General features: G+C 39.4%; 1 protein-coding gene and 1 long non-coding RNA gene across 3 annotated transcripts; one reads left to right on the top strand and one right to left on the bottom strand.

Annotated features, from left to right (window-relative positions):
* Positions 1 to 2,784: 2,784 nt before the first annotated feature.
* Positions 2,785 to 23,781, bottom strand: ppp1r13l (protein phosphatase 1, regulatory subunit 13 like). Of its 2 annotated transcripts, none has more exons than XM_008426515.3 (13): positions 23,473 to 23,781; positions 14,658 to 14,717; positions 14,420 to 14,541; positions 13,303 to 14,029; positions 12,484 to 12,576; positions 12,287 to 12,375; positions 10,831 to 11,203; positions 9,977 to 10,440; positions 8,066 to 8,194; positions 6,040 to 6,173; positions 5,793 to 5,959; positions 4,554 to 4,747; positions 2,785 to 3,777 (listed from the first exon to the last, which is right to left on the bottom strand). In XM_008426515.3, the coding sequence occupies exons 2-13, from the start codon at positions 14,689 to 14,691 to the stop codon at positions 3,742 to 3,744; spliced, it is 2,562 nt and encodes an 853-aa protein (XP_008424737.2). In that variant the 5' UTR covers positions 14,692 to 14,717; positions 23,473 to 23,781; the 3' UTR covers positions 2,785 to 3,741. The 2 variants fall into 2 exon arrangements, with proteins under 2 accessions (XP_008424737.2, XP_008424735.2); XM_008426513.3 differs by having other exon boundaries at positions 23,537 to 23,780.
* LOC108166813 (uncharacterized) lies at positions 6,506 to 22,721 on the top strand. Its single transcript, XR_001777211.2, has 3 exons — positions 6,506 to 6,593; positions 21,707 to 21,797; positions 22,630 to 22,721. It is a non-coding gene; the product is annotated as an uncharacterized LOC108166813 (long non-coding RNA).
* Positions 23,782 to 25,252: the final 1,471 nt, after the last annotated feature.

Consider the following 25,252-nt stretch of genomic DNA (forward strand, 5'->3'; position numbering starts at 1 on the left):
TTTTATTTGAAATTGCACACTGAGGCTTTCTGGAGTGGTGGTGATGGTCCAGCACGTCACATTAGCCTAAGATCTTTGGAACATGAAGGTCAGGTTAACAAATAAAGCTTCTCAGACTATTCATAGATGGTTTTTGCTTTGGGAGAGACCAAACTGTTTATTTAGCACTTTTATATAGCCTCTGCTTTACAGAGGTTAAAAACAAACAAACAAACATTAAACTACTAAAACTACAAGAGTACAGATTATTCTTCATAATGAAATTATCATTTCTCTTTTCCATTTCCTTGCACAGAATTGGGAAAACCATGTGACACTTCTGTCTGTTATGGTCTTTTAAACATGTTGGGGGAATAAATAACATTACATCCATTTCATTAATAAAGTTTATTATTAGTGTGTACTTTTTATGGTTTTATAATTATAGATTTGCAACGAAATCTTAATAGTTGATTACGATTGTGCTGTGAGATCCCTGCGTTCTTGTTGCTTAGATTTAAACGTAGTGCCATACTGTAAGTATTGTGTATTTTCTGTACGCTGTTGAAACTGCAGATGTACTGGAAAAAACAAAGAACCACCAAGGCAAAGTTATATTTAGTTTTGATTAGAGGTGTGCCGATCGATCGGTCACCGATCATAATCGCCCGATTTTCGTGAAAAAGTGCATGATCGGTGATCGGCGATCATTGGCTCTTGTTGCAAATCCTAAGCGATGTTGAACTATAACGCACTGAGTGAATGGGGAAGTTTGCGTGTTGCGGCGGAAAATTGAAGCACGTCAAAATGCATCAACACAACGAAGCTAATACGATGTAAAAACAATGCCATACTTGACGGAGTTTGGCTACGTCGAGGCTCACTGCAGTAAAAAAGACATATGGAGGATCAGATAGCAGGTAAAGCAGCGCACAGCTACAAACACTCACCCGGATTAGCATGACGGTCAGAAAGCTAAACAAATAACCCGCAAAATTATTTAAGTCTTGGAGCTGCGATGCAAGACGCTGGTTCTGTTGTTGCTGTTGAACCGCTGCTACGCTACAGGTAGTAATATTTCACAGACGGAGCGCCGCTTCTGCTCCACCTGGTAGTGACTCTCACACCGAACCTCTGCTTAAAGCTGCAGCATCTAACTTAAAAAATACATTTTACATACGTAGTAAAACTTTCGCTGTCCTAACATGAGACAGATGATCTCTATGAAAATAATCAATCTCCTCCTTGCTCTGCATAATTACTCTGCTCAGTCAGAAACAGCCACTCAGAACTAGCAGTAATCAGCTAGCCGCCATGCTATCAGGAAGTTTTCATTCAGTAACTCTGGATTGTTTATTGTAATGGATCCTGTATTTGCCTTTGAATGTTAAGTTAAGTTTTTTGGCAATGTTGAGAGGTTTTATTTTGGCTCTTTGCATTATTTAGCCTCTTCAGAGCCTTCATATGTTATCAGTCTGTTAAAGATAGTATTACCGATAGCAGTACAATTTGCAGAATGCCTGTTTTGTTTCGTTTTCTTCTTGGAAAAAGTTATTATATAATAATATAATAGTTATTATATAAAAATTATATAATAATAATAATAATAATTATGTGATCGGTATCGGTGATCAGTACCGGTGATCGGCATCGGTATCGGCAGGAAAAAACCTGATCGGCACATCTCTAGTTTTGATTATGCAAGAGGAGATAACCCAGCTAGTGAGTCACTTCCTTAAGAAACATTAAAATGGATTCAAAACGGCAACAGATTGATTGAAGCTTGACCATGTCACCCGGGCATGACACACACGCACCACACATTTATATATATATATATATATATATATATATATATATATATATATATATATATATATATATATATATATATACTGCTCAAAAAAATAAAGGGAACACTTCAGTGTTCACTTAAATGTTAAAGTGTTCCCTTTATTTTTTTGAGCAGTGTGTATATATATATATACACATTTTTTTGGGTTCTAACTGCTTAGAGAGACAGTAAAAAAGCTTAAAAATAAGACATTTAGTCGTTTTCTGTCTGGAAAGAACAGTTTGACACATAATGGAGGGCACTTCCCCGTTACCTAGCAACCCCTGCCAATCCCAGGTCCAGTCCGTCACCTAGCAACGCAAGCGAGTTCCAGGACTTTTTCTCAGTTTGCTTTGCGTTGTAATATAATGGCTGCTGTAAAAACATGTTGTTGACTTACCATTCTGCTTCTGGCCCTGACTCGGGGTCAGAGATGTCCAGTTTGTGTGTCTGTTTTCAGCCATTTTCGTTAAGCGAGTGTAAACGTTGAGTTGGGGGGACAGAAAGTTTATTTGGATTCAAAGTGACAAGAGGCCCTAAAACGGCTCATTCTCAAAACAGGCAGAAAATGTAGTGTTTTTTTTATGACCTGTAGATCTGTCCTTACTTGTTCAAGGATAATATGTCCTCTTTCATTATTACTCAACTCTTAACAGACAATAGATCTAAAAATGTTAGAATAATAATGTTAAGTTTGATTTGAGGGTTTCACCAGAGCTAAAATAAAAATATGTTCAACTTGCCCCATACAAATTTCCACTGAGTTGGTTACCCTACTCCTCCAGTTTTGTGACTTTATAGATTCAATTCTTTTTATATTTAGTCATATTATATATCCATGTTATTCATGGTTTCATAACTTGTGTTTGTGTAAATTTGGACTCAAGAATGCAAACATTTTTCATTTAGATTTTTTGTTCATTATTTTAGAAAAATAATTTCTCGGTCAACTCAAAATAATGCGACACATCCGCAATAGAATATTGATTTATTTTTTTTAAGCTTTTACACATCTCCATTAGTGGTGCCAATAAGTGTCACTGTAACAGATGATTTAATTGAGAAAACTGACAACAGATCTTATATATTTACTCTTTAAAGATTTAGTTATGTTACTCCACTTTGAGTATAATTTCACAGGCAAAACAGCGCGAAGAAAGAAAGAAAAAAACATTACACCCAACACACATGCATTCCCTCATGCATCAGAAAGTCTTTCATTTCACTCATAGTAAACTCAGTCCCTTCCCAACATGATTCATATTTAAAGGCAACATAAAAACAACCAAAAGAACATTGTGCAATGACTTAAGCAAATACTAATCAGTTCTAATAATACTATGTAAAGTCACATCTCATTCATTCAGTGTTAACCTCATGAATGTGGTCATAAAAATCCACAAAGTAGCTCTAATCTAATATTTGGCTGATAACGGTAAAACTGCTAAAAATGATATATACAGCTGAGTAATGTGAAAACTTCAAATTTCAACATCAGACTCCCTTCTTTGACTTGGTGATGCATTGGGTGTAAACTGGAACCGCGTCTAAACCGACTGGTCGTGGGTTTTTTGACGCCTACGCTGACCTAACCGATGAGTGGACTGAACACCAACAGCCTCGGTTTGATCTGTAACCAGGACGTGAGTCAGAGAAATCTGACTACAGCAGATCGGCGGGGAGGATGACAGCTCTGTAACCTTCGTAAAGTTTGACAGAGTGGCCACCTTCAATGCAGAGATGAAACATTTTCTCCAGCAGGCATGCATGAATAACAATGTATCCTCTTCGGATATTTTTCCCTGTGTCCTTCGAGAACATCAGAAGAAGTTCCATGTCTTGCAGAAATGCAGTTTTCTCACATTTGATTAAAATAACATTGTGGTGCGGTGCAGCAGATTCACCACCATGGATGTCCAGAAGATCCCTTAACAGAGAGATTTTGGACGAACCTTTGGGAAAAGCTGCAAGAAAAAAGGGAAAACCTTTGTTTTATATCTGCATTAAAATCAAAACGGTGATTACAGTTCAAGATTTCACCAAATCAATCAGGCACTTCATATATTATCAGGATCAATTTTGTAACATTTTCATAAGATTTTGATTTATTGTTGTCATAAACTCCAATTAATGTCTAAAACACTCCTGAAACTTTCTTTCTCAGGCTTATGTTTGTTCAACAAAGGTGTATCAATACATGTGAAAATATGCGTAAATGCTGTTACTGTGTGTGTTTTACTAATACAAATCAGACTTTTTTATGTGTTTGTTGTCCTAAAGAAGTATATTACAAATGTTTTTCAAGAGCAGTATTTGTGTTTGTGGGGTTAAGATTGTGGTGCCATACACAACCACCCCCCCAAAAAATGTTCTTTTTGTCACTTTGGTCATTATCACAATGGTATCACAAAATATTGTGATAAAACTTTACGTCCATATCACTCACCCCTTATTAAGACAACATTTTTCTTGAGCTATCTGTTGGTTTTTGCTTACAGAAAAGCAACATGAATGTCTTCAAATATGCTCTGCTCTCATACTTAATATTCTGAGCTCTTTCATCCATCTCTATATTACACATGTAAATAAATAAGCACACCATTTCATAAAGCTATGAAATGGTACATTTCTAGAACTTGTCTTGTTCAATAGTTCATGTGTGGAAAAAAACCATGTACATAATAAAATAATTTTAAAAAAAGGATGGAAAAAAAACAATTTTAAATGATTTTCAACTTACCCCAAAAAGGTTATTTGGGACGAAGCCCTCCCTGCCACAGAGCGAGGCCCACCACCAGTCGGAGCCGTCCGTTTTCTGCAGGATGGTGACCATGTCTCCCTCCTTGAAGCTCAGCTCATCAGGTGCCTGAGCCTGGTAGCTCCACAGAGCGTACAGCACGCCGTTGTTGTCCACCCCCATGGATTCCTCCTTAGCTAGCATGACAAAGCAAAAAGGAGACGTAAAAATACAACCATGACAAAAATAAAAAGTTGTAAAGGTATTCAGATGTTTTTATCTTCATTATTAGTTTAAATATGACCTGTTAAGCTTTCTTGAACAAGTTAGGATAGGTCAATGGGCTAAACAAAATATGTTCGTTACATTTGTTTCGCAGAAAAATCATTTTTAGATTATGAGATTATATTCTGCTCCGTTCTGCCCATTTTGAGCTTTCAGATTGAGACATTTTAGGACCTTTGTCACTTTAAATCCAAATAAGCTGCTGCTGGCCACGACCCCTGACTCGATGTTTACACTTACACCTGAAAATGGCTACAGATAGATCTACGGTCATGCAGCCATACATCTTTGAAAAGCAGAAGTGGAGTCTCCTACACAACCAACAAGAGACGCGTTTCCATTAATCATTCCTGAAAGTAAATTGGCTTAACTGAAAGTAATTTTTTACTCTCAAGTAAGTATTTGAAAGTAAGTAACTTAATTGCACTTACAGTTAAGACACTTTCAATTAAGAATGTACTTAATTGAAAGCAAGTACTTTAAATTAACCCAGTTTATTTTTACTTTATTTAATATAAACACTGCTAAGAATGTAACAAGTGGTTTCCAGATGGTAATTCAACAAAACATTTGTCTTTTCCAGCAGCCATTGTACAGAGCACTGAAAGCATCTGACCAAATGTGCTTAAGCTCGGCTTGGGTTGCTAGGTAACAGGCGGAACTCCACTGGGGTTGCTAGGAAACTGGCAACCTGAGCTCAGAGAAACAACGTTTTCTGAGGACCACAAATCCATTGAAAGAAGGCAAAGGAGTTTGGTCCATTAGATTAGAAATATGACCTTAACCCTTGTATGTAGAAATGGGGTCCAACCGACCTCACACACGTAAAACTTGTATCATTTGCCTCAGTCCTCACATGCACAAGGGCTAAATGTGTTTAATGTTGACATTTCAGAGATTAAACACGGCCTTTGAGCTGTTATAAAGGGTGTATGTGTGTGGGAGTATTTGTCTCACCTCTTAGATAGCTCTCGCACTCCTCAAACCCAAAAAGGTAAGGGTCACACTTCTGGGAGGCGGTGGCTCCGTCTCTGTGAGTGAAGGCCATGACGGCAGCTCCGTTCCTCACCAAATACTCACACATTTCACGGTCGTTACAAGAGGCAGCGCAATGTAGCGGAGTCCTGCGAGTCGAAGACATACCAGCAACGTTCAGATGTGCAGATATCATGAGAAACAAAGAGGGGAGGAGGAAAGTATTTACCAGCCATGGCTGTCTGGTGCGCTGACATTGGCTCCAATGCGGACCAGGAAGTCGGTCACTTCGTGATGTCCGCCGCAGATGGCGTTGTGCAAACCGGTGATGCCCTCATCATTCGCCTGGCTGGGGTCACTCATCTGCAGAAGAGATTCAACATAACATTTCATTCACTTGCTGAACCCAACTTTATCCTCACACAACTTTTTGCATTTAGAAGATGTTGCCATTCAGTCAAATACTGTAAATTAGTTTACAGTGGAAATAAGTTACATCAGTAAGCTTGTAATTAAGTTCATGGTTAGCTAATTGCTTCACTAAATTTATGCTTAGAATGGGTATGAGTTTGGGGGTTTGAAATTTGATCAGAGTGTAACATTTGTATGTATTTCAAACGATTTTTGTCATAGTGTATTTTCAGAAACATGACTGAGTGAGCACTCTTGGCAGCAAACTATCTTTGACGTCTATTTCTCCGGTAACCATGCCAACAAGAATTTAGGCAGTTGGAAGAAGGTCAACGGCACGTGAGCACTTCGTACTTTGGAAAAATGTCATTTGTAAGTATTTATGTATTTGGAAGACACTTAGGAATGTGTTGCTGTTTTTCAGTAACAACGACGTTTGGAGTGTAGCATTACAAAGAGTTTATTAGCAAGTAATCTATTTTTCTATTATATTTATGTTTTAAAAACGTTTTGCACACGAGTATATTAGCTACCAATCTATTTTTTCTTTTTGTTGTATTTCAACAAAAATCTATAAACGACATTCATTAAGAAATGTAAGCCTTGTGTGAAGACCTTTTGATCATTTTTGCTTGCTGTCACTAGCGCTGCAACTAAGATTATTTTAGTAATTATTGATTGTAATATCGATTGTCATGACAATTAACCGGATAAAAATGTCACATTCAGCAGAGTTTTCATTTAGTCACTTAAATCTTTTTAATACAAATTTTAAAAGTACATGAAAAGATGCAAATCAATTTAGCAAAGTATGCATCTGTAGCTAAAAAATACTCGACTCTTTCTGCTTGTCGATACGGTGTAGGGCTGATATGGTGAATATTTTTTTAATTAACTGATGAATAATTAGACAGCAAACGGTATCATTAGATTTTTTATATTATTAATATTTTTACAGAACTCTAACCAGGTGAAGCTATGCCACTTGAGGAGTTCTGGGGGTAGCATAATGTACAAAGAAAGACTTTCTTATCTGAAATATAAAGGGTTTTTTTGTACAGTTTTGACTTAGCTACAGTGCTTTTAATGTGTTCTTTCATCAAATGGCCCCTTTTTTGAGTCTCTCTAATCGATTGCTAAATTACGATAGTTGACAATTAATCCAATTATTTGTTACAACCCAAGTGTTCGTATTGTGAGAACAACACAATTCAAATGCTGTAAGTTTCTTCCGAGTCCCAAATCCATAGCCAAATTCTGCTTTACCTCATTTAGCACCACACCCTGTCTGTCTGAGTCTCAGTTGAAAACAATTGTTAACTGTTCGTGTCAGATGCAATGCTGCCAAGCGATGCCATTGCAATCACAAAACACTTTGTTTTACCGTTTATATGAGGAGCAGGTGTTTTCAGGTGCGCCTAATGATCTGCTGACCTTTCTGAGTTGATTTGATTGCGGGGAAAAAAAACCAACAGCAATAATTTGGATTATTTTGAATGTTGGCCAACACTGCAGAGACAAGTCAGAGCTCGTGTCTGTGGAGATTGCGTGCTCCATTGGTGCATGTGTGGTCTGGTTGTTTTTAACCAGCGTTTCCTCCTACAACCTAAAAAAAATGCTTGTTCAGATAATTATGAATTCCAGACTGCAGTTATGTGCAAGTGCAGTCTTCATATAACTACCAATTATTTTTCTGCTTGACTTAGCATCAGTGCAGTGCAAGGCTAATCTGCTGACTATTTTTTTTTGATTAACTGATTAATAACTGGACAGCAGAAGGTGCTTACAGAACTTGAACCAGGTGAAGCTAAAACTGCCCCTTGAAGAGTTTTGGGTAGAAATACCTCCTTCACGGCTCGCATCACTGTGTCCATTTCTCCCATCAACGCTGCATCCAGCAGCAGAACCAGTGGGCTAAGTTTAGCTCGCCTTCCAGATTTCTTGCGACCCGGCTTCCTCAGGATGGAGTTGTACTGAAAAGACAAACAAATTTACATTGAAACTACCATGAAAAGTATTTACCTCTACATATTTCTTCCCTTTTTTTGGTGTTCAGATTAAGACATTTTAAACAATAAGTAAAATCCAAACCGTTTTGAAATTATAATTTTATTTATGAAGGGGGAAAGAGCTGTCGTAAGATATTAAGAAATAATTTTAATGTTGTATGACAAGAAAGCCAAAAAACCATCATGGTTTGATCTAAATAAAATAAAGAACAGATGAGGAACAAAATAATTCACAGCAGTCTGGACAAAAGGTTACAAAGTCACTAATATGTATGAAGAAACACTACAACAATAATAACTTGGCTAGTGGTGAGCACCGCTAACTAAAACTTTAGTTGTGCCAACTCTAAAGCACTAATCATAAACTTTAGTTCCATTAATGCTAAAAAGTTATAAACATGGTATTTAGCAGAAGCTAATGCTAAAGCATTAAATTCAGCCGTGTTAATAGCCTCCATGCCATAAAGTGCTAAAACACAGAATACCAGTTCGCTTCAGGACCTTGCACTCATTGTTTCAGTTTTATAGTCACTGAGTATTGCTAAATCTGTTGCTAATTTTGGCTAATTGACGGTCAGATGGCATGTAAGACATTAGTAGCTTTTAAACTGTTTAATGCCGCTTGTAGTTCTACAGCAAAGCATTCTGGGTAAAGATTAAATGCCCTTTGCTGCACTGTATCACAGGTGGAGAACATGAGGAGACTCAAAACAATTCATGTACATTTTTGCATTTGTTTAATTATCCCTGGTAGTTTGCTCAAATGCTGTACTCTTCTCTTCACCTCATTTGTTTGTTTGTTGAACATGCCATTTGCCTTTTTTCTTGGAAAAAAGGAGAGTATGAGGATATGTAAATGCTGCATAAACAGCCTTCACCCACTTCAAAATAAGAGCATGAATATGAGCATCTACGTAAAAAATTCTTAATCAAAACTTTAGTCCAAATGCCAAACTGTATTCAACTGAAACCATACTAAATTAGCACTTAAGAATTAATGTCAAAAATGTATTTAGGGGAAGCTAATTGCACTAAATGTTTTCAAAGTTACCAAAAATGCTAAAGCACTACATGAAAAATTAGCTCCACTTGTAGCAGAAGTGTGCCCATCACTGGCTAGAAGTTTCCAGCTTACCCAAATGACTTGTAGGATATTGACCACTCATTCAGAAGGTCACAAAAGAACTAAACAATTTCTAAAATACTTTTATGACATTCTTAGAAGATCTGCTCTCCGTAACAGTCAAATGTAGTTTGTAGTTTGATGGTCCAAGTGTCAAGGACTCTTGCCTTCTGAAGCATGTCAATGATCCGAAGCTCATTAGTAAGTCCAGCTTTACTCAAAAAGGCCCACAAACAAAGTGTTTTGGATTTTGGAGTGGCCTAACCAAAGACTTAAATCAGTGTGAGACGATGCAGTGTCACATTACACAGTTCAGACTTGAAGACTGCCCAAGATTGCTGAATTAAAACGACTGCACAAAGAGAGGGGTATTATTTTTTTCATACGTAGGTAAAAGATTGATTGCTTGTTCTTTCAAAATGCCAAATAGCAGTCGTTGCAACAGGGAAAGCATAAACAGTTATTAGGTTTGGAGGACAATTACTTTTTCACATGATGCTAGGTTTGTGTGGATAGCTTTTTTCCCTTTAGAAAACGGCTTTGTTTTCACTTCTGTTATCATTGTTTGACTTATAAATGTGATTAATGAGCTGGAATTTAAGTGTGCCAAAACCAACACTTACTTTTTCATCCTGTGGAATGACGGGAGGCGTCCGGGCTGTGGGTGGAGGATCAGGGGGCGTGGCGGGTTCCTCCCCGTCAGAAGAGCTGTCGCTACCTTTCTCCCCCTTGTTGCGGTGATCTTTCCTATGAAATAGTTTGTGGATGATGGTTTTATACTGGTTTGGCTGGTATTGCGAGGCTTTCTTCGAGGACTGAGAAACGTCCACAGAGCCGCGTCTCTTCAGCGCCCGGGGGATTTCAGCCCTGATGCGGAGCAGCTCCTCCCGATCCGGGATCTCAGGGTTCTGGACCTCTGGGGCCACCACCGGTTGCAGCCTGGTGGGGCTCAGGGGTCGGGGAGCTGGGGTCACAACCTGTTCGACCTCTCCACCAGCCCTCGGCACAGCGGGAGTCTCCAAAACTGGCGGAGGGTGGTGAATATCCAGGCGCTGTATCTCTGCATCTACGTCCTCTGCATGTAGTGCTGGAAACACAGAAACGACATTTATAGCACAAAGACGAGGCAAATGCAAAATTCATACAGTGCAGGAGGTCCTGAGTTCAAATCCTGGACGAGCCCCCAATTTGTTATGGCCTGGCACTAGAGCCATAACAAATAAAGGGAAGCAATGCATGGAATAACTCAAAATTAGATATATTTAACAAAAATCATGGCTGGTTGGATAAGAGGGGGTAAAGGGAGAGAGTAACAAAAAGAGTCAGTGGTGCATCTTAAGCTGGATCTTACGTTCTTCTGGAGACCCTGGCCAGCTGCCTCCATTTTCAATCAGCACCAATAAGGAGCTCTAAAACAGATATTAGGGAGACCCACAGGAAAGGCCTTGGGCTGAAACAACATATAGAGGTGTTTTACCATCACTGTAAACAGCAGGTTGTCGGAGCTCAGGTGGATAAGGCTGTGGTTGGAAGGCAGGGGGCTGAATGAACTTCCTCTGAGCCGCTTCAGCCATGCGGTAAGGTGCAAAGTCTCCTTGTCCTTCCATTGGCTGATTTTGGAGGGGCGACATTTGTCCATAGTGGGGATTTTGAAGGCGCAGGATGACAGAGATTGGTATGCGCCTACTTTGGCGAGGCAGAGAAGATACGGGAGGCATGTTGACACGGGAAACAATTGGCGGAGGGCCAAAAGGGGATTGTCCTGTGGACAAGGCATCTGGTGGAACAGCTATACGAGCGCCGCGGGGCAAAGAGCTGTAGGAACCCTGGTGGGGAACCGAGCGAGGATCCTGAGAAGAAAATGAACAAAGAAAAACACTTGTTAACGATGAAAGGTTTGAAAACTACATAAGCAAAAATAAGTTGGAGCTTGGAATATTGTTAAATTCCACTAAGGATGTTTTCACCCCTGATCATCTGTTAGATTCGGTTCGACTGGTGACCAAAATTGCAAAATGTGTTACATTGTCAGCTGCTGCAGTTCTCTTTTACACTGCACTGCATCGTAAAATTTTGTAAATTGGAATTACCAAAAATAAATTTGCTCAATGGAAACATGCCACTTTCGAAAAAGTTTTGCGCTAGGATTAGATGGTTTTTCATATACATCAAATTAAGTTCATTTCACAAAACTGCAGTAGAAACACTTTTTTTGCTTTGAGTCATGTGGTCAACGTCCGGATGTTGCTACTGACGAAGAAGACGACAACAGGAAGTGCTAGGATGACGAAATGGCATGTTTTTAATGACTTATTTCGTGGACATACTTATTCAGCTGTGATTTTAATTGCAAAAAACACAATTGCAAAATTGTGTTTTTTTTCGACATTAGCAGAATATTGACAAAGTTGTAAGCACATTCATAATGGAAATGCAGTTTGTGTCAAATGATCCAAAATGAACCCTTTTAGGAACCTGTTCCCCTCCTTGCCTGTGGTGGTGCTGTATCCAGAACCACTGAAGGAAACAACGCAAAAACCTCTTAAGAAGACACAGAGTGCAGCTTCCTTCTTCACGAAATGGAAACAAAATTGGGAGTAGAATCAGATTTTAGTGGTTGTAAGATTTCTCTTCTGTCTTTGGCAAAAGACTCTACTAGTCATTTTTCTTGCTTTAGTTCTAGACTCGCATGTTTGCTTTGGTTGCATTTACCATGCAATGCCATATACTCCGTACATTGTTGCTTCAGTATTGTCCTGCCAGACCGTCAGTTCCCGTAATCACACACACACAAAAAACTCTCATAAAGCGCACACGGGGTTAGTGTGACCCTGCACAAAGTAAAAATCTCATCTCTCAAGACTTAAAAAGGTTTAAGCCCTAGAAAACAAGTGTTCACCAAGTTTCAGAACATTTCAGGTATGACCTCGCACCTTTTTAGGGCTTATGGCTGGAGCAGGGTTATCCAGGTTGGATTCCCGCCAGTTGCTGTTCGGAGCAGATGATCGAAGCCATTCTGTCTCTGCAGCACAAAATCAGAGGTCAGGGGCCAACGTTGGCACAGAGGGAGACTGAAAAATTTGAGTAAACGTTAAAAATCCAACAAAAGAGGGGGGAAAAATCATCCTACTGTCATAAGTGTGGTGAGGCTTCCTATCGTAGGAAACGTCCAGATCCGTTTCGTTCCACTTGCTAGGACTTTTTTGTCTTTTCGCAGACTCTTCTGTGGAAACAGAAATGAAAGTCAATGAATGATGCAAGTCAACGACTTGATACAATCTGCTACAATAAGAAATTCATTGAGCATACTGCTGTCAAGATCCATTCATAGTTCCCAGAAGTCTGAACTAGAAGTGATCCGCGTCATCTTAGTTAGCAAGCACAGCGCAAAACAACGAACTAAAAAATACTGGCAGAGTAAGTACATGTGGTAACATAAACGTAGGCTACATGTCCATCTTAGCTTGCAGATAAAAGCGGCACTAGCTAAGCTAATTTAGCTCGTTTGGCAATAAGTATCACAGTAAATATCACTGATTTAAATCTTAGTATTACACAGAGGTGTACCGAGTTACAGTCGGAGGTGAGAGCTAGTTATTAACTAGTGGCCTGTTTAATGTCGTACTAGCAACTGCCTACCAAGATGGCCGTCAATTACAAAGTTCCCAGAAGTGTGACATCACATGAGAGCTGTGTATATTAATATATGTCTGAAGTGCCTTTCTGAAAAACCTATGATTCATATCAGTTGATACTAATATCAATAATTGTCAATATCAATAGTCATTCATTACTTTAAATACCTGAAATACAACCAAACTGGTGGCACATTTAATTTATTTAATTTCCCTTTGAGATCAATATGTAAATAAACTGACTTTAATTGAACTAACATGGTAAATTCAAAGATGTAAACTGAAACATTTAAAGAGAGACTAAGCCTCCTTACCAGTTTGACTGACTGCGGAAAAATTTCGAGGAAGAGTGCTGGATACTTGAGAGTTTAAAGACAGAGGAGAGGGCCTCAGGAGCCCTGCAGAGGAGCCTCTGTCTGGCTGAGGGGACCTGCGGCTCATCTGGTTGCTGTCATACTGAGTCAGCAGGGTTGGGGACATCTGATGTGGAGCCGGGCGGGGTGACGGGTCCAAAGAACCGGCTGTCCGGCTTCTTTCCCTGTGACTAATCAGGCCTTGTGGACTCCTTTCAAAATAAGACGGTGAGTCGGGCCGGGGCGAGCGGGGCGCCTGCTTGGGGCTCTGCGGCGTAAACACGTAGCTGTCCGACCCGGTCCGCCGGTGCGTGTTGTGCACCACCCGGTGCATCTTGGGAGAGGAGTGGGGGCTGTTGGAGAGGACGGGGGGTGACGGAGCGTTCCTGCTGCTGGAGAGGATGGGGGGTGACGGGGCATTCCTGCTGCTGGAGAGGGGGGGTGACGGGGCGTTCCTGCTGCTGGAGAGGACGGGGGGTGACGGGGCGTTCCTGCTGCTGGAGAGGACGGGGGGTGACGGGGCGTTCCTGCTGCTGGAGACGACCGAGTCACTGGTGTAATACGTGGAGCTTGGAGAGAGCGGTTTGGAGCTGGAGCTGCCATTGGTGCCGCTTGATGAATATATGGAGCTGGGCAGGCTGGAAGGTCCAGACGAGAGATGTCTGTCTCTGGAGACGGAAGAACTGGTCTAAAGAAAAAGGAAAGGGTAGATTTGACTAGGCCTGTTTCTCTGGACGACATACTGACCCAGACTAGATGAAAATATTGCTGTTTTGAGATCATTTATATTGATAATGACATAATTAAAGTTTGTCCTCAATTTATTTTCACGCTGTGAAATTTCTGTTGATCGCTACGTGATTTAAAAAAAAATAAATTCAAACTGGGTTGCAAGGTTAGGGATCATGTGTCAAGTAATTTTCTTTTTGTTTACTGAAAACAAGTTCAGCTGGAAATATGAAGAGTAGCCAGAGGCAAACAGTCACCTCTGATGGAAAACGTTCTCAGTACAACGTGTACAAGCAGAGCTGCAGAACGTTCTGTTTTCCTGGGTTTTGCTGACGGCATGTGAGCGTACCTTACTGTCAGACGGCTTGTTCTGGTCGCTGGAGGAGGCCTCCTGCATCAAGGAGCTAAATTCCTTAGATAACTCATCTGCGACCGCAAGCGATGCGTTCAGGTCGTTGTCGATGGTCTGGACTGAATGTGACCCAGAGGAATAAACAGGCAATTAGAGCAGGATGTCGCCGCCGTGTTTGCAAACAACTGAGTTCAAGGGTGAAAAATGTGAATTTAAAAGGTTTGTGGGAACTTACACAGAAAGTTCCCGTAACTAGTCTGTGAGCTCATGGCTGTGAGGCGGCAGGGCGCTCCTTCTGCAAAATAAAACACCAACATTTAGCCACATAATAAGGTAATTTCCTGCAAAAACGACAATTTGCACCTCTGATCTGCGAGTTTCCTTCTGTTACATTTACGTTGGTGGCACTGAATCTTCTAATTACAGGGTTCAGCCCTTCCTTTTCTTCCCCGCCTTACACTCCCAAATCTGTCACCTCCTGCAACTTCACTAAAATAACTGAACGCCTCGTAGTTTGAATGGTGAAAAACAAGACACGACAACACGGAGGCAGCTGGTTTCACTGGCATGTTTGTCATCCTGACTCATAGTTTAGTCAGCGGCGCAGGTGTCCTGACTGAACCTCATGCACGATTGGGCCGTGTTATTAACAGTTTCAGACAGGTGCATCGTGCAGCTCGTCGTACGCATGACAAATAAATAGCTGCAGACGACGCAATCCGAAGCATGCATGTGAGTTTGTCTAGACTGGGAGGAAGAAAACCTGTCGATGCACAAGTGATCCGTGTGACAAAGAAAAGAAAAGAAAAGAAAAGTTTATGTTGGATGAAGGAAGCACCTAGAGAGGATCGATCTAGAGTAAGCACAGCTTCAGTTACTACAGCTGGAAACCAGCGATCAGCCTGAACTCTGACCTGAACCTTCAGGGCCACAATAAAGATGGTTGCAAAGTCGGCCTTCTGTCACCCGGAGAACATTTACAGGGTGAGAGGACTAATATATCAGCAGGATCTATAGAAACTCAGCCATGTGTTCATCTTTAGTCGCACAGAAGGCTGCTGCTGGAGTTCTGAGTAAAACCAGGAAAATAGAGAACATCACCCCGTTCTAAAGTCCCTACACTGGCTCCCTGTAGCTCAGAGACTTTAAAATACTGTAGTTTATAAATCACTGAACGGCTTAAAGATCTGCTGGTGTTGCCATAGCAACCTTCCAGACCCCTCAGGTCTTCTGGTTCTGCTCTGCATCCCCAGAACCAGAACCAAACATGGAGAAGCAGCATTCAGCTTCTATGCACCACAAATCTGGAGCAAACTTCAAAAAAACTGCAAAACAGCCGAAACACAGAGTTCCTTTAAATCTAGACGAAAAATCCACCTGTGCAGAGTTGCTTTGATTAAAAGTCAATAAAACATTAATCAGCATTTTGATGTGCAACAGTGGAGCTCGACGGTTTGTGTCTTATAACTTTGTATGTTTTGTTTTTGTGAAGATGTTTTCTTGCTGAAATGTCCTATACAAATAAATCTGATTGATTAAAAATCAGCTTTGTATCTTGCTGAAAAGTTACTCGTGAACTAGTTTTGTCTTATTTAAAGTGTGCTAATATAATTGCAGTAGAAACCAGACCAAAAATACTTGGTAAGATTTTTTATTTTTTTCAGTGTAAGCATCGGAATGGTAAAGAATATTTAAGGATCCATTGTATTGTTTTTAGTGCCAGACTGGATCATGGGAGTATTTCAGGAGCTGCATATTTAGAGGCGTGCACGCACGCACGCGCACGCACGCACACACGCACACACACACACACACACACACCTTCAGATAAAAAAGTCTTGTTGATGTAAGAGACCAGGCAATGGTAGCATAAATAACCCAACTGGGACATAAGCAGAACTCTCCCTGCTGCAAGCAGAAAACTTGGTCTACAGTTTGGTGCATCAGAAATCAAATAACGGTTGGGTGGGAAAATAACTGGTAAACTTAAACAGTTGGGTCAGAATCTGGTTCAAACAACATGAAGGTTTGGGTATCAATGGTTCAGATTGGTAGTGGTTTTCTTTCAGCCCCTTAGTACCAACAGACCACACTGCAAAAACACAACAGCCAAGTATTTCTGGTTTAATTTCTACTGCAAATGTCTTAGTTTTGTCTTATTTCAAGTCTGATAACTTGCACATAACTTTTCAGCAAAGACATAGGAGCTTGTTAAATCAATAATACTAATTAATAAAAAAAAAAAAGCACTGGTTCCACTGGTAGATTATTTAATCTGAAACATGTTCTAAATGAAATTATCTGCGAATAGAAGTAGTATTAGTACCATTTACTTAAAGCAAACCCTTGTCATGTTGAAAACATTTATAAGTTAGTGCACATTAAATAAGACAAAACTAAGAAACTAGACAAAATACTTTGTAGGATTCTGTTTTTACAGTGCATTGTTTCAATGCCACCGCCTACCTGAGCACCAACTGAAGGCCACCTCCACAGAAACTACGCACCACGTCTCAAAGCTCAGATGATTTAAAAACGGCTTCTTGAACATGACCAGCTCCAATCCAGCATCTCAACCAGCAGCCGATAAATTAACTGTGAGGCGTCAAAACGGACAAACATTTCTGCCGTCTCGGAATGCCGACAAAGTTTTGCACACGTTTGTAATGAAACGCAGCTAATGGTGGGTCTGGTTCCCTTATAGTGTGATTGGCAAATTTGCTCTATAAGGAGGAGGAGAAAATGGCACAACTGTTCATTCTTATTAAAAGAGAGTTTAGTAGTTATATTAAATCATATATCCATTTTAATTAGGATCCTTCAGAGACTTTGCTGCCAGTGACACCATTTATCCCAGCATGGATGGAGAACGCAAACATCGTACTACAGTAAGAGCAGTGCTACTTAAACATATTGTATAAAAGTATAAAGCATAAAAGTATCTGTCCAAGAAATTACTCAAGAGTAAAACAAGTATCTGTCCAACGTTTCAACTCAGGTACTGAGAAACTGATCAAAACCTAAATCATTTAATATTTAAAAATTGCATCACACAGACCAAACTATAAAGTGGATATTTTGGTATTTTAAGAACCAAAATGACAATAATTCATATAAATAATAAAATATAACAAAATCAGGCAAAATAAAATGTTTCCATATCAGTTTCTTTCAATAAAAAACTTCAGGAACTTTAACAGAAACTGCAGGTGAGTCTGTCTCTGTGTTTGTTTTTCATTCAGTGGGTAGAAAATCCAGAAATACTTCATAATAAAATTACTCAAAGTAAGTAGTAAAAATACTCCTACAAGCACATTTTTACAAAAATGTCACTGAGTAAATGTAACTACGTAGCTATTGCCCAACTCTGCCCGTACCTGCAGTTTGAACTAAAAGCACCAAAGTAAACACCACCAACTTGTCTGTTGGCAACAAAGGGATGTTTCCAGCAGTTATTCTGTAAAAACTCGTAAAGGTTAACGGGATTAAAAAAAAGAATTAGAGAGAAAGCGGACAAAACAAACTTTAAACAGGAGCGGAGAGAATGTCACACCCTGCTGAATGTTTCCGCGCTGCGTTGGAGTGGGAAGGAGTCCGGGCTCCGCCGGGCCTGTTCGCATTCCTGGACGCTCCTCCCTGTGAGGCGCTTTCCTAAAACACGGCCTCCAACCGTTATCTCTCTCAGAAGCAGCTCACGCAGAAGGACTCAGACGAACAAAGGTCAACCTTCATTCACCAAACCTTTCGCCGGCCTGACAAACTCGCCGTTTGCACTGCTGGCTAGAGTCGGGTACCAACTGCTTACATTTACTTTAGCATGTTTTTTGAAAAAAATTTACTTTTAGGAGTTTTTTTACTTTCACTTGAGTAAAATTTCTGGATTTTCTACCCACTGAATGAAAAACAAACATGTTTTAATCTAAAATCCTCCAGACTCAGAGACTCACCTGCAGTTTCTGTTAAAGTTTCTGAAGTTTTTTATTGAAAGAAACTGATTTGGAAACATTTTCTTTTGTCTGATTTTGTTACTTATATGAATTACTGTCATTTTAGTCCTTAAAATATCAAAATTCCACTTTATATTTTAATGCTACTAATAATGTAATTTTAAAATATTAAATGATTGATAATTTGATCAGTTACTCTGAACTTGAGTCGACTTTTTTACTCCTACTTGAGTAATTTCTTGGACAGATACTTTTTATTTTTACCCGAGTAAAAATGTGTTGAAGTAGTTTTACTCTTACTTGAGTACAACTTTTGGGTTCTCTGCCCAGCACTTCTACTGACACACAACCAGGTTGCACTAAAGCACAAAGCTTTTATTTATTTCTGTTAAACTTTTTGTTGTTAGTAACTCCAACTCCAAAGAAAGAGTCTCTGTTATTCATATTTTGGGGTTACAGTGACCTGCCATCCTTCCTCTCAGCAACTTTTGTGTCTGGTTTTTCCTCTCTGAACTTGCAGCAACACGTGTTATTATGTCTGAATAAACCCAGATAAAAACAACATCCTACTTTTTAATATTTGGTGAAGTAAGGCAGAGGAAAGCATGCTCAAGCTGGAAGAAGTCCTGCTTTAGTTTCCTCCTAAAGCTTTTGTGGAAAACCTCATAAATCAGCCTCCGTCTTGTTTCTTCCCAGCAATTAAATTGCAATGTCCCTTAACCCGTAAACGAGCGGGGAAGCCACCATGAAAAACCACGAGATGAAAAGACAAAACCAGCTCCGACTGGGAAAACCTTGGAACCTTTGTTTGAAAATAAATGCAAACTCCGCAGAGCAAATAAGAAGCTAAAAGCTAAAGTTGGCAGGGTGTGTCTGAGGACTTTGCATGTAGTTTGTCCTTATTCTCATTCTGCAAACGTTCATGAATTCACTTTCTGCTGAACCCTTCAGGCGTTCTTCAGTGTCCCGTTTCCCTATTGTCCGTTCCTCCTTTATGTCCTTCCTCCTGACCTTTTCTGGCTTTGTCACCGCCGGTTTAAGGAGGGAGGATTAAAGGAAAATCTGACCCAGCCGTTGTGATTTACTCGTTTCGTGTGTTTAATTGTTCTGTCTGTAAACCTAAACCTGCATCGGATCACAGAATCAGCCCAAACATCACTGCCAGCTTGAGTTTTAAGTCAGGGGTGTCCAAACTTTTTGTTTCACTGGCCAAAATAGTCAAATCATGGGCCAAAACAACAAGCAAAAACTAAAAACAGGCAATTTTGTTAAGTTTAACTTATTGTAGATCTAAAACTTGAAAGGGATTTTTATGACAGTGTATTGGGGCCATTGCAAATAAAAATAGTCATAAATAAGAAGTAAATTTCTACCAAAAACTTCAGAAATTCAGTAATTAGTTTAATTTTTTTCTGTAATTTTTAATTATTTATTTATTTATTAATTTTCTGAGTTTCAAAAGTAAAAAAAAATTCAGTATTTTGCAGAACTTTTCTGAAATTAATCTAAAGATTTCTGAGTTTTTGGCAGAAATGTACTCTCTTTTTTTCTCTCTCTCTCTCTGCAGTGATCTTAAAACACCACTGTACGTTTGCTGTATTAAAATAAAGAGCCCAAAAAGAAACTTTCAGTTTGAATAACTATTTTCATTAACAATAACAGAATGTGGGTCATTTTCTTTCAAAACACTTGATATATTTAGCCAAGTTTAACAAAAAATAAAAGCTCATTTGGGCGCAGCAAACTTTCAGGAAAAGTCTGTAAGAAAATGATGTTTTTGATCATTTTAAAACTCTCCGTCTGCATCTATTTGCTAAATTTATATCATTTTTTTAAATTGCAGTTGGGGGCCACACAAAATCACTCTAAGGGCCACAAACTGTCCTTTAGGTGGAAGCATAAAGCATAAAGATTGGTGTTGAAATAAGACCTCAAGTAGCTTTCTCAGGTTGATTCTGTATAAAATACAGGTTAGTTCACCACCACATGTCATGTTGACACCGCCTGCGGGTTGCCTTGAAATTAGACCTGCTGTCAGAACATTTTAATAGCTTGTCGCATTAAAACCACAAACCACTGTGTTTTTTACACGAATAAAAAAGTACAAAACTATTTTTTATTAAATAAATGAAAATCTGAAAACGTTTGTTTGTTGTGTTTTTTTCCGTTATCGTTCGTACTGCTAATTAAAGCGGACGGCAATCGGACCTCTGTGAACCTTTAGCAACCCAAAATCACCCCGCATGCGCAGAAGAAGAAGAACGTTGACGTCACCCAGCAGCGCTCTGTTTACGGAAGTAATAATGGACGCCGCTGTAAAGTTATTCAGCGGTGGGAGCCGAAAGACGAAGGAAGCTAATAAAACAAAAACCACAACTAACAGCTACGGACTTTTGGGAAGCTTTGATTGTAACTTTAGTGTTGGAGTCTGTTTGGACCGTTTTGACGCGATGCGCTAAAAGTCCGCAATTTTGAGAAAAATAATTTTCAGCCTTTGTTTACATTACATCCGGATTTACCGGGTCTGCTGGCGCCGATATATGACGCTTATCTCACGTTAATGACGTATAAGTCACATAAACTGCAGCATGGCCGGTCAGACTGTAAACACTGTGAAAATAATCACATCGATATCGATTTAATATCCGATCTAGTACAGAAATGGTTCAAATCAGATTTTTTTGTTGTTGAAAAGATTGGAATTGTCCACTGGCATGGCAGGGTTATTGTAGGTATATACATATAAAAAAATAAAGAGTAAATCCCCCCACAAAAAAACTCAGATTTTTTTTTAAATGAATCTCAGATGATTTTTTTTAAGAAGGCCATTTCAGAGTTTGAACAGGCAAACATTTGATGAGAAAAATTGTTAGAAGAAGCAGAGACTTCCCAATTTCAGCTTATGAAATGTCTATGTTGTCTCTAGAAAATTTCTGAGATTTTTGACATAAATTTACTTCTTTTTTCATTTAAAAACAGAAATCTACAATAACTCTAATACACTGTCGTAGAACTGGGCCGTTCAGACTGCTGTGTAAAAATTGGGTTGCATTTGCCTGTTTGGACGTATCCCCAGCCTCTGCCTCAAACAGGGTCTCTTCCTCTCTTCCTTTGCATCCATCTTACTGTCATCTTTTCAGTTCCTGCTGGAGAAAAGCAAACCAAGTCCTGCCACCACCTGATTTTCCAGTGGGCAGTTCAGAGTAATTTCCTTACATGTAACCACAAACATTTAATTTTCATCTGCTCTAACCAGACTGCTTTCCAATTTGTTCTGCCACATGCAGGCTTTAAGCATTACTTCTGATGAGTTTGTTCTTTCCACTCTTCTACAAAGATTTGTGGACTGGACATGAAAAGAAGAGGTTGACTGGTGGACGGGTTCTTCCAGCTGAGCAGTCGGGCTCTGCCGCTCCTCCTACGTTTCCGTGAGTCCACCTTGAAATTTATTTACTTCGTTAAACTTAATTTGGTTACAAATTAACACATTTTTAAGTTGGAGCTCTATCCTTTTTGCAGTGTTTCTGTGTGAAGTTTAGTAATATAAAGCGCATTAATAAGCCCAATTCTTTGTGTTGCCACACAGTTACCTAAAAAGATACAATAGTTTATCATTATTTTCATCATTATCACAGAATATGGTGATAAAATTCTTAATCCATATCGTCCGCCATTATTCTAAAAGCATTTGTTGTGTAAATTTGTGTTGGGATGTCAAGATGTCAAATGAAATGCACTGCAGTTTGTAGTTTCTTTATGTAATAATTTGAAATGTGGATTTAAAAAGGCAAAGGCTAATTGTGTAACCACTATTTAGACTTATTGCGTTATTGTTGCATAAAGTTTCAGGAATCTGCATCTCAGTGACCAGACGATGATGAATTCAAGGCCATTTCTCAAATCAACATGTGGTGCCAAGATAAATATTGTGCAAGAGCAGCTCGGATAAAATTAGCTCATGACAGAGAAAATGGCAACAAATCAGCTGATGTTTTTAGGATTAATCCTCGTTTTATACCAACAGAATCTCACAAAGAAACTCCACCCATAAATTCCTTTTATGCCACTTATACCTCAACCTACTTAGTCATAGAAACTCTCACACTCTCACATATTTATAACGGCAACTCTCATCTTAAAATATTTCAAACATGTATTGAAATACTGATCCTCTCAAGCTGTGGATAAAAAACAATCTGCACACACAAGAAAACATAACAAACGGGAATCAATTCGTTTTCTGGGTTGACGTCTCTGCAGCCTCCTTGTTGGCTTGTGACCCTCCTCTGACCTGTCGCCCTGAACTGTACGCCGCTTTCCCACTTCACCTCTCAGCATGTGACCCAGGAATCTCTCGGTTCTCCACAACATCATGACCAATCTGCAGTGTGTCATGGACAAGCTGTGCCCCTGCAATTCCAAGAAAATCCCAATATCTGTGTGTGTGTGTGTGTGTGTGTGTGTGTGTGTGTGTGTGTGTGTGTGTGTCAGTGTGCAGGTTTGAACACGCATGCAGTTAATGATGGAGGCCATGATCTAGCAGGTTGCAGCAAGCGCTCCACAATGCAGCCCAGCTGGTTCTTGACAGTAAAGCAATTTAAGGTGAAAAAGTTGGAAACGTTCCCGTTTAACTCCTGCTCAGACAGGAATGTTTGGGGAGTTTAACGCAAATTACATGCATGTCCTAAAAAAGAAAGCTTACAAACAAGGCGAGTTTAATTAGTGGTAGAAGGAAATCAGCAAAGTAAAACCACATTTAAGATAATTCACTAATTTGGGTAATAAAATAGTGAAGTAATAAAAAACTAAATATTTACCCCCAAATCTAGCAAGTAGTTTAGCTCAAACAGATGTTTTCTGAGTTTCTCTCCGTTTTAACGAGGAGATGAAAAGTTTCTGTGGTTCAAGTCTGAAATATTTCTGGCTTTGTTGAAAAAAAAAAAAAAAAACGATTTTCATGAAGGAACAAGCTCCTCCTTAGGAGCGAGACCCCTAACAAGAAGCTAAAAAAACCCACGAAGAAGTAAAAGATTAGAAACTCAACTTAGCTGGAAAGTAGCTGCGTAAACAAACCCGATCGCGTAAAGACAGACAAGTTTTTACCACAGTTTTCACGCAGATGCGGGAGATTTTCCTGCGCTCCGTGAGGAAGTGGAGGCGTTCCTACCTCAAGATCTTTTAAAAAAATCTTTTCCTCTCCTTTGTTCCAGTCAGAAAGGAAATCTGAGCTCCGTCCACTGCCTCCTGGCTTCCTGAAACCGGGTCGCTCAGCCTCTGATTGCTTCTTGCTGCTGCGGCTCCAGACATGCAGTCAGAGCTGCGCAGTCTGGAGTTACTTTGGCGCAAAGTCCAACCCCCTTGGCTGGGCTGGCTGCTGCTTCTGCGCCTCGGTAACCGGAGCCAGGTGTTCCTGCAGCAGCTGGCGCAGGTGAGGCTGGCCGGGTTTTTTCTGTGAAGGAGGCGGAGCGCACATTCCGCGAAACAAAAACCTGTGATTATCATGTTTACCACTTTGGAACGGTCTACTAGGGACATGGATAAGGAAAAATAAAACAAACAAACAAAAACGATGTCAGAAAAGAAACTCAGGAATTTTGAAATTAAACTCTGAAATTTTCTAGTAAAAAATAAGGAAATTTTAAGCTCAAAAAGTAACAATTTGGATTTACAGGTTTAGAAATGTAATTGTTTTTATTTACTGGAAAAAAAATAGATTAATCTTTGAAATTTTTAAGAAAATTTTTTTAATTTTTGAGTTTGAAAAGTCAAAAAAAATTCTAGAAAATTTTCAACTTTAAGAACACAGAAAATGTCCAAGTTTTCTAGGCAGTTTCTGAAAATAATCTCCAAATCCCTGAGTTTTTCTAGAAAGTGTTCTACTTTTCAAGCTCAGAAATTAGTTTTATAACAACTAATTATAGTTTTAATAATAACTAGTGTTATGTTGTAACCAGGTTGCTGTGTATTGCAGACTTCTGCCCAGGTCACTCTTGAAAATTACATTTAGATCTCAACTGGGTTTACCTGGTTAAATAAAGGAAATTTTAAAAAAAGTTCCTGTTTTGTTTGGAAATTTTCACATTCATCTCAAAATGTCTTACTTTTCAAACTCAGAAAGTTTGAAATGTCTGATATTTTTCAGTCTCTTTAAAACCTCCTGCTCTTTCTGAAGCTCCGCCTTCAGGAAGTCATCACAACATGGCTCCTCTAACCCTTTAACAACGTTTGACCGGCGTTTCACTGAGAAGTAGCTCCAATAATGAGCTCTGGTGATGCGCCAGGTGTTTTCTAATTGCTGCTGGCCAGTGTGAAGGAGCTGAATGGGGGAGGAGCTCCGCCTCAGAGGCGGGGCTACGTTCACTCAGATGTTTTGCACAGCTGAATGGTTGCCATGGAGATTAAAGGGTTTCTCAAGCATGCGTGAAAGAGTCAAGGCAACACTCCGGTTCATTATTGATGAGTGAATAACATTATAACATGATAAAAAATAAATAAATAAATAAATAAATTTTATTTTATGTCTTTAATAGAAAACATTAATTGCTTTGAAAAGTTAAATAAAGACACTTGCTTTGGTTCTTTAATCTATTTATAATGTGGTATTTCAGTTTGAAGCACTGGGTGATAAGAGCAGCAGTAAAGTGCATCACATGTCTTCCTGAACTGTTGCTGCCCTTAAAGGGAGAGACTAAATTGAGAAGAGGTGTGTCTCTATATGACTGAGAAAGTGAATAAACAGGAAGGCCGTTTTCTCTGACTCATTTGTTCTTTGGTGGAGCTGTTCCTGATCAGGCTTAGTCAGGGACAAAGGGTGACACTTAACGCTGCGTTCACGGGCAAAAGTGAAGGTCCAACCATAGACTGTTTGCTAATTAGCCGGGAG

Source organism: Poecilia reticulata, chromosome 13 (genome assembly GCF_904066995.2).
Source record: "Poecilia reticulata chromosome 13, P_reticulata-male-v2, whole genome shotgun sequence".
Lineage (NCBI taxonomy): Eukaryota > Metazoa > Chordata > Actinopteri > Cyprinodontiformes > Poeciliidae > Poecilia > Poecilia reticulata.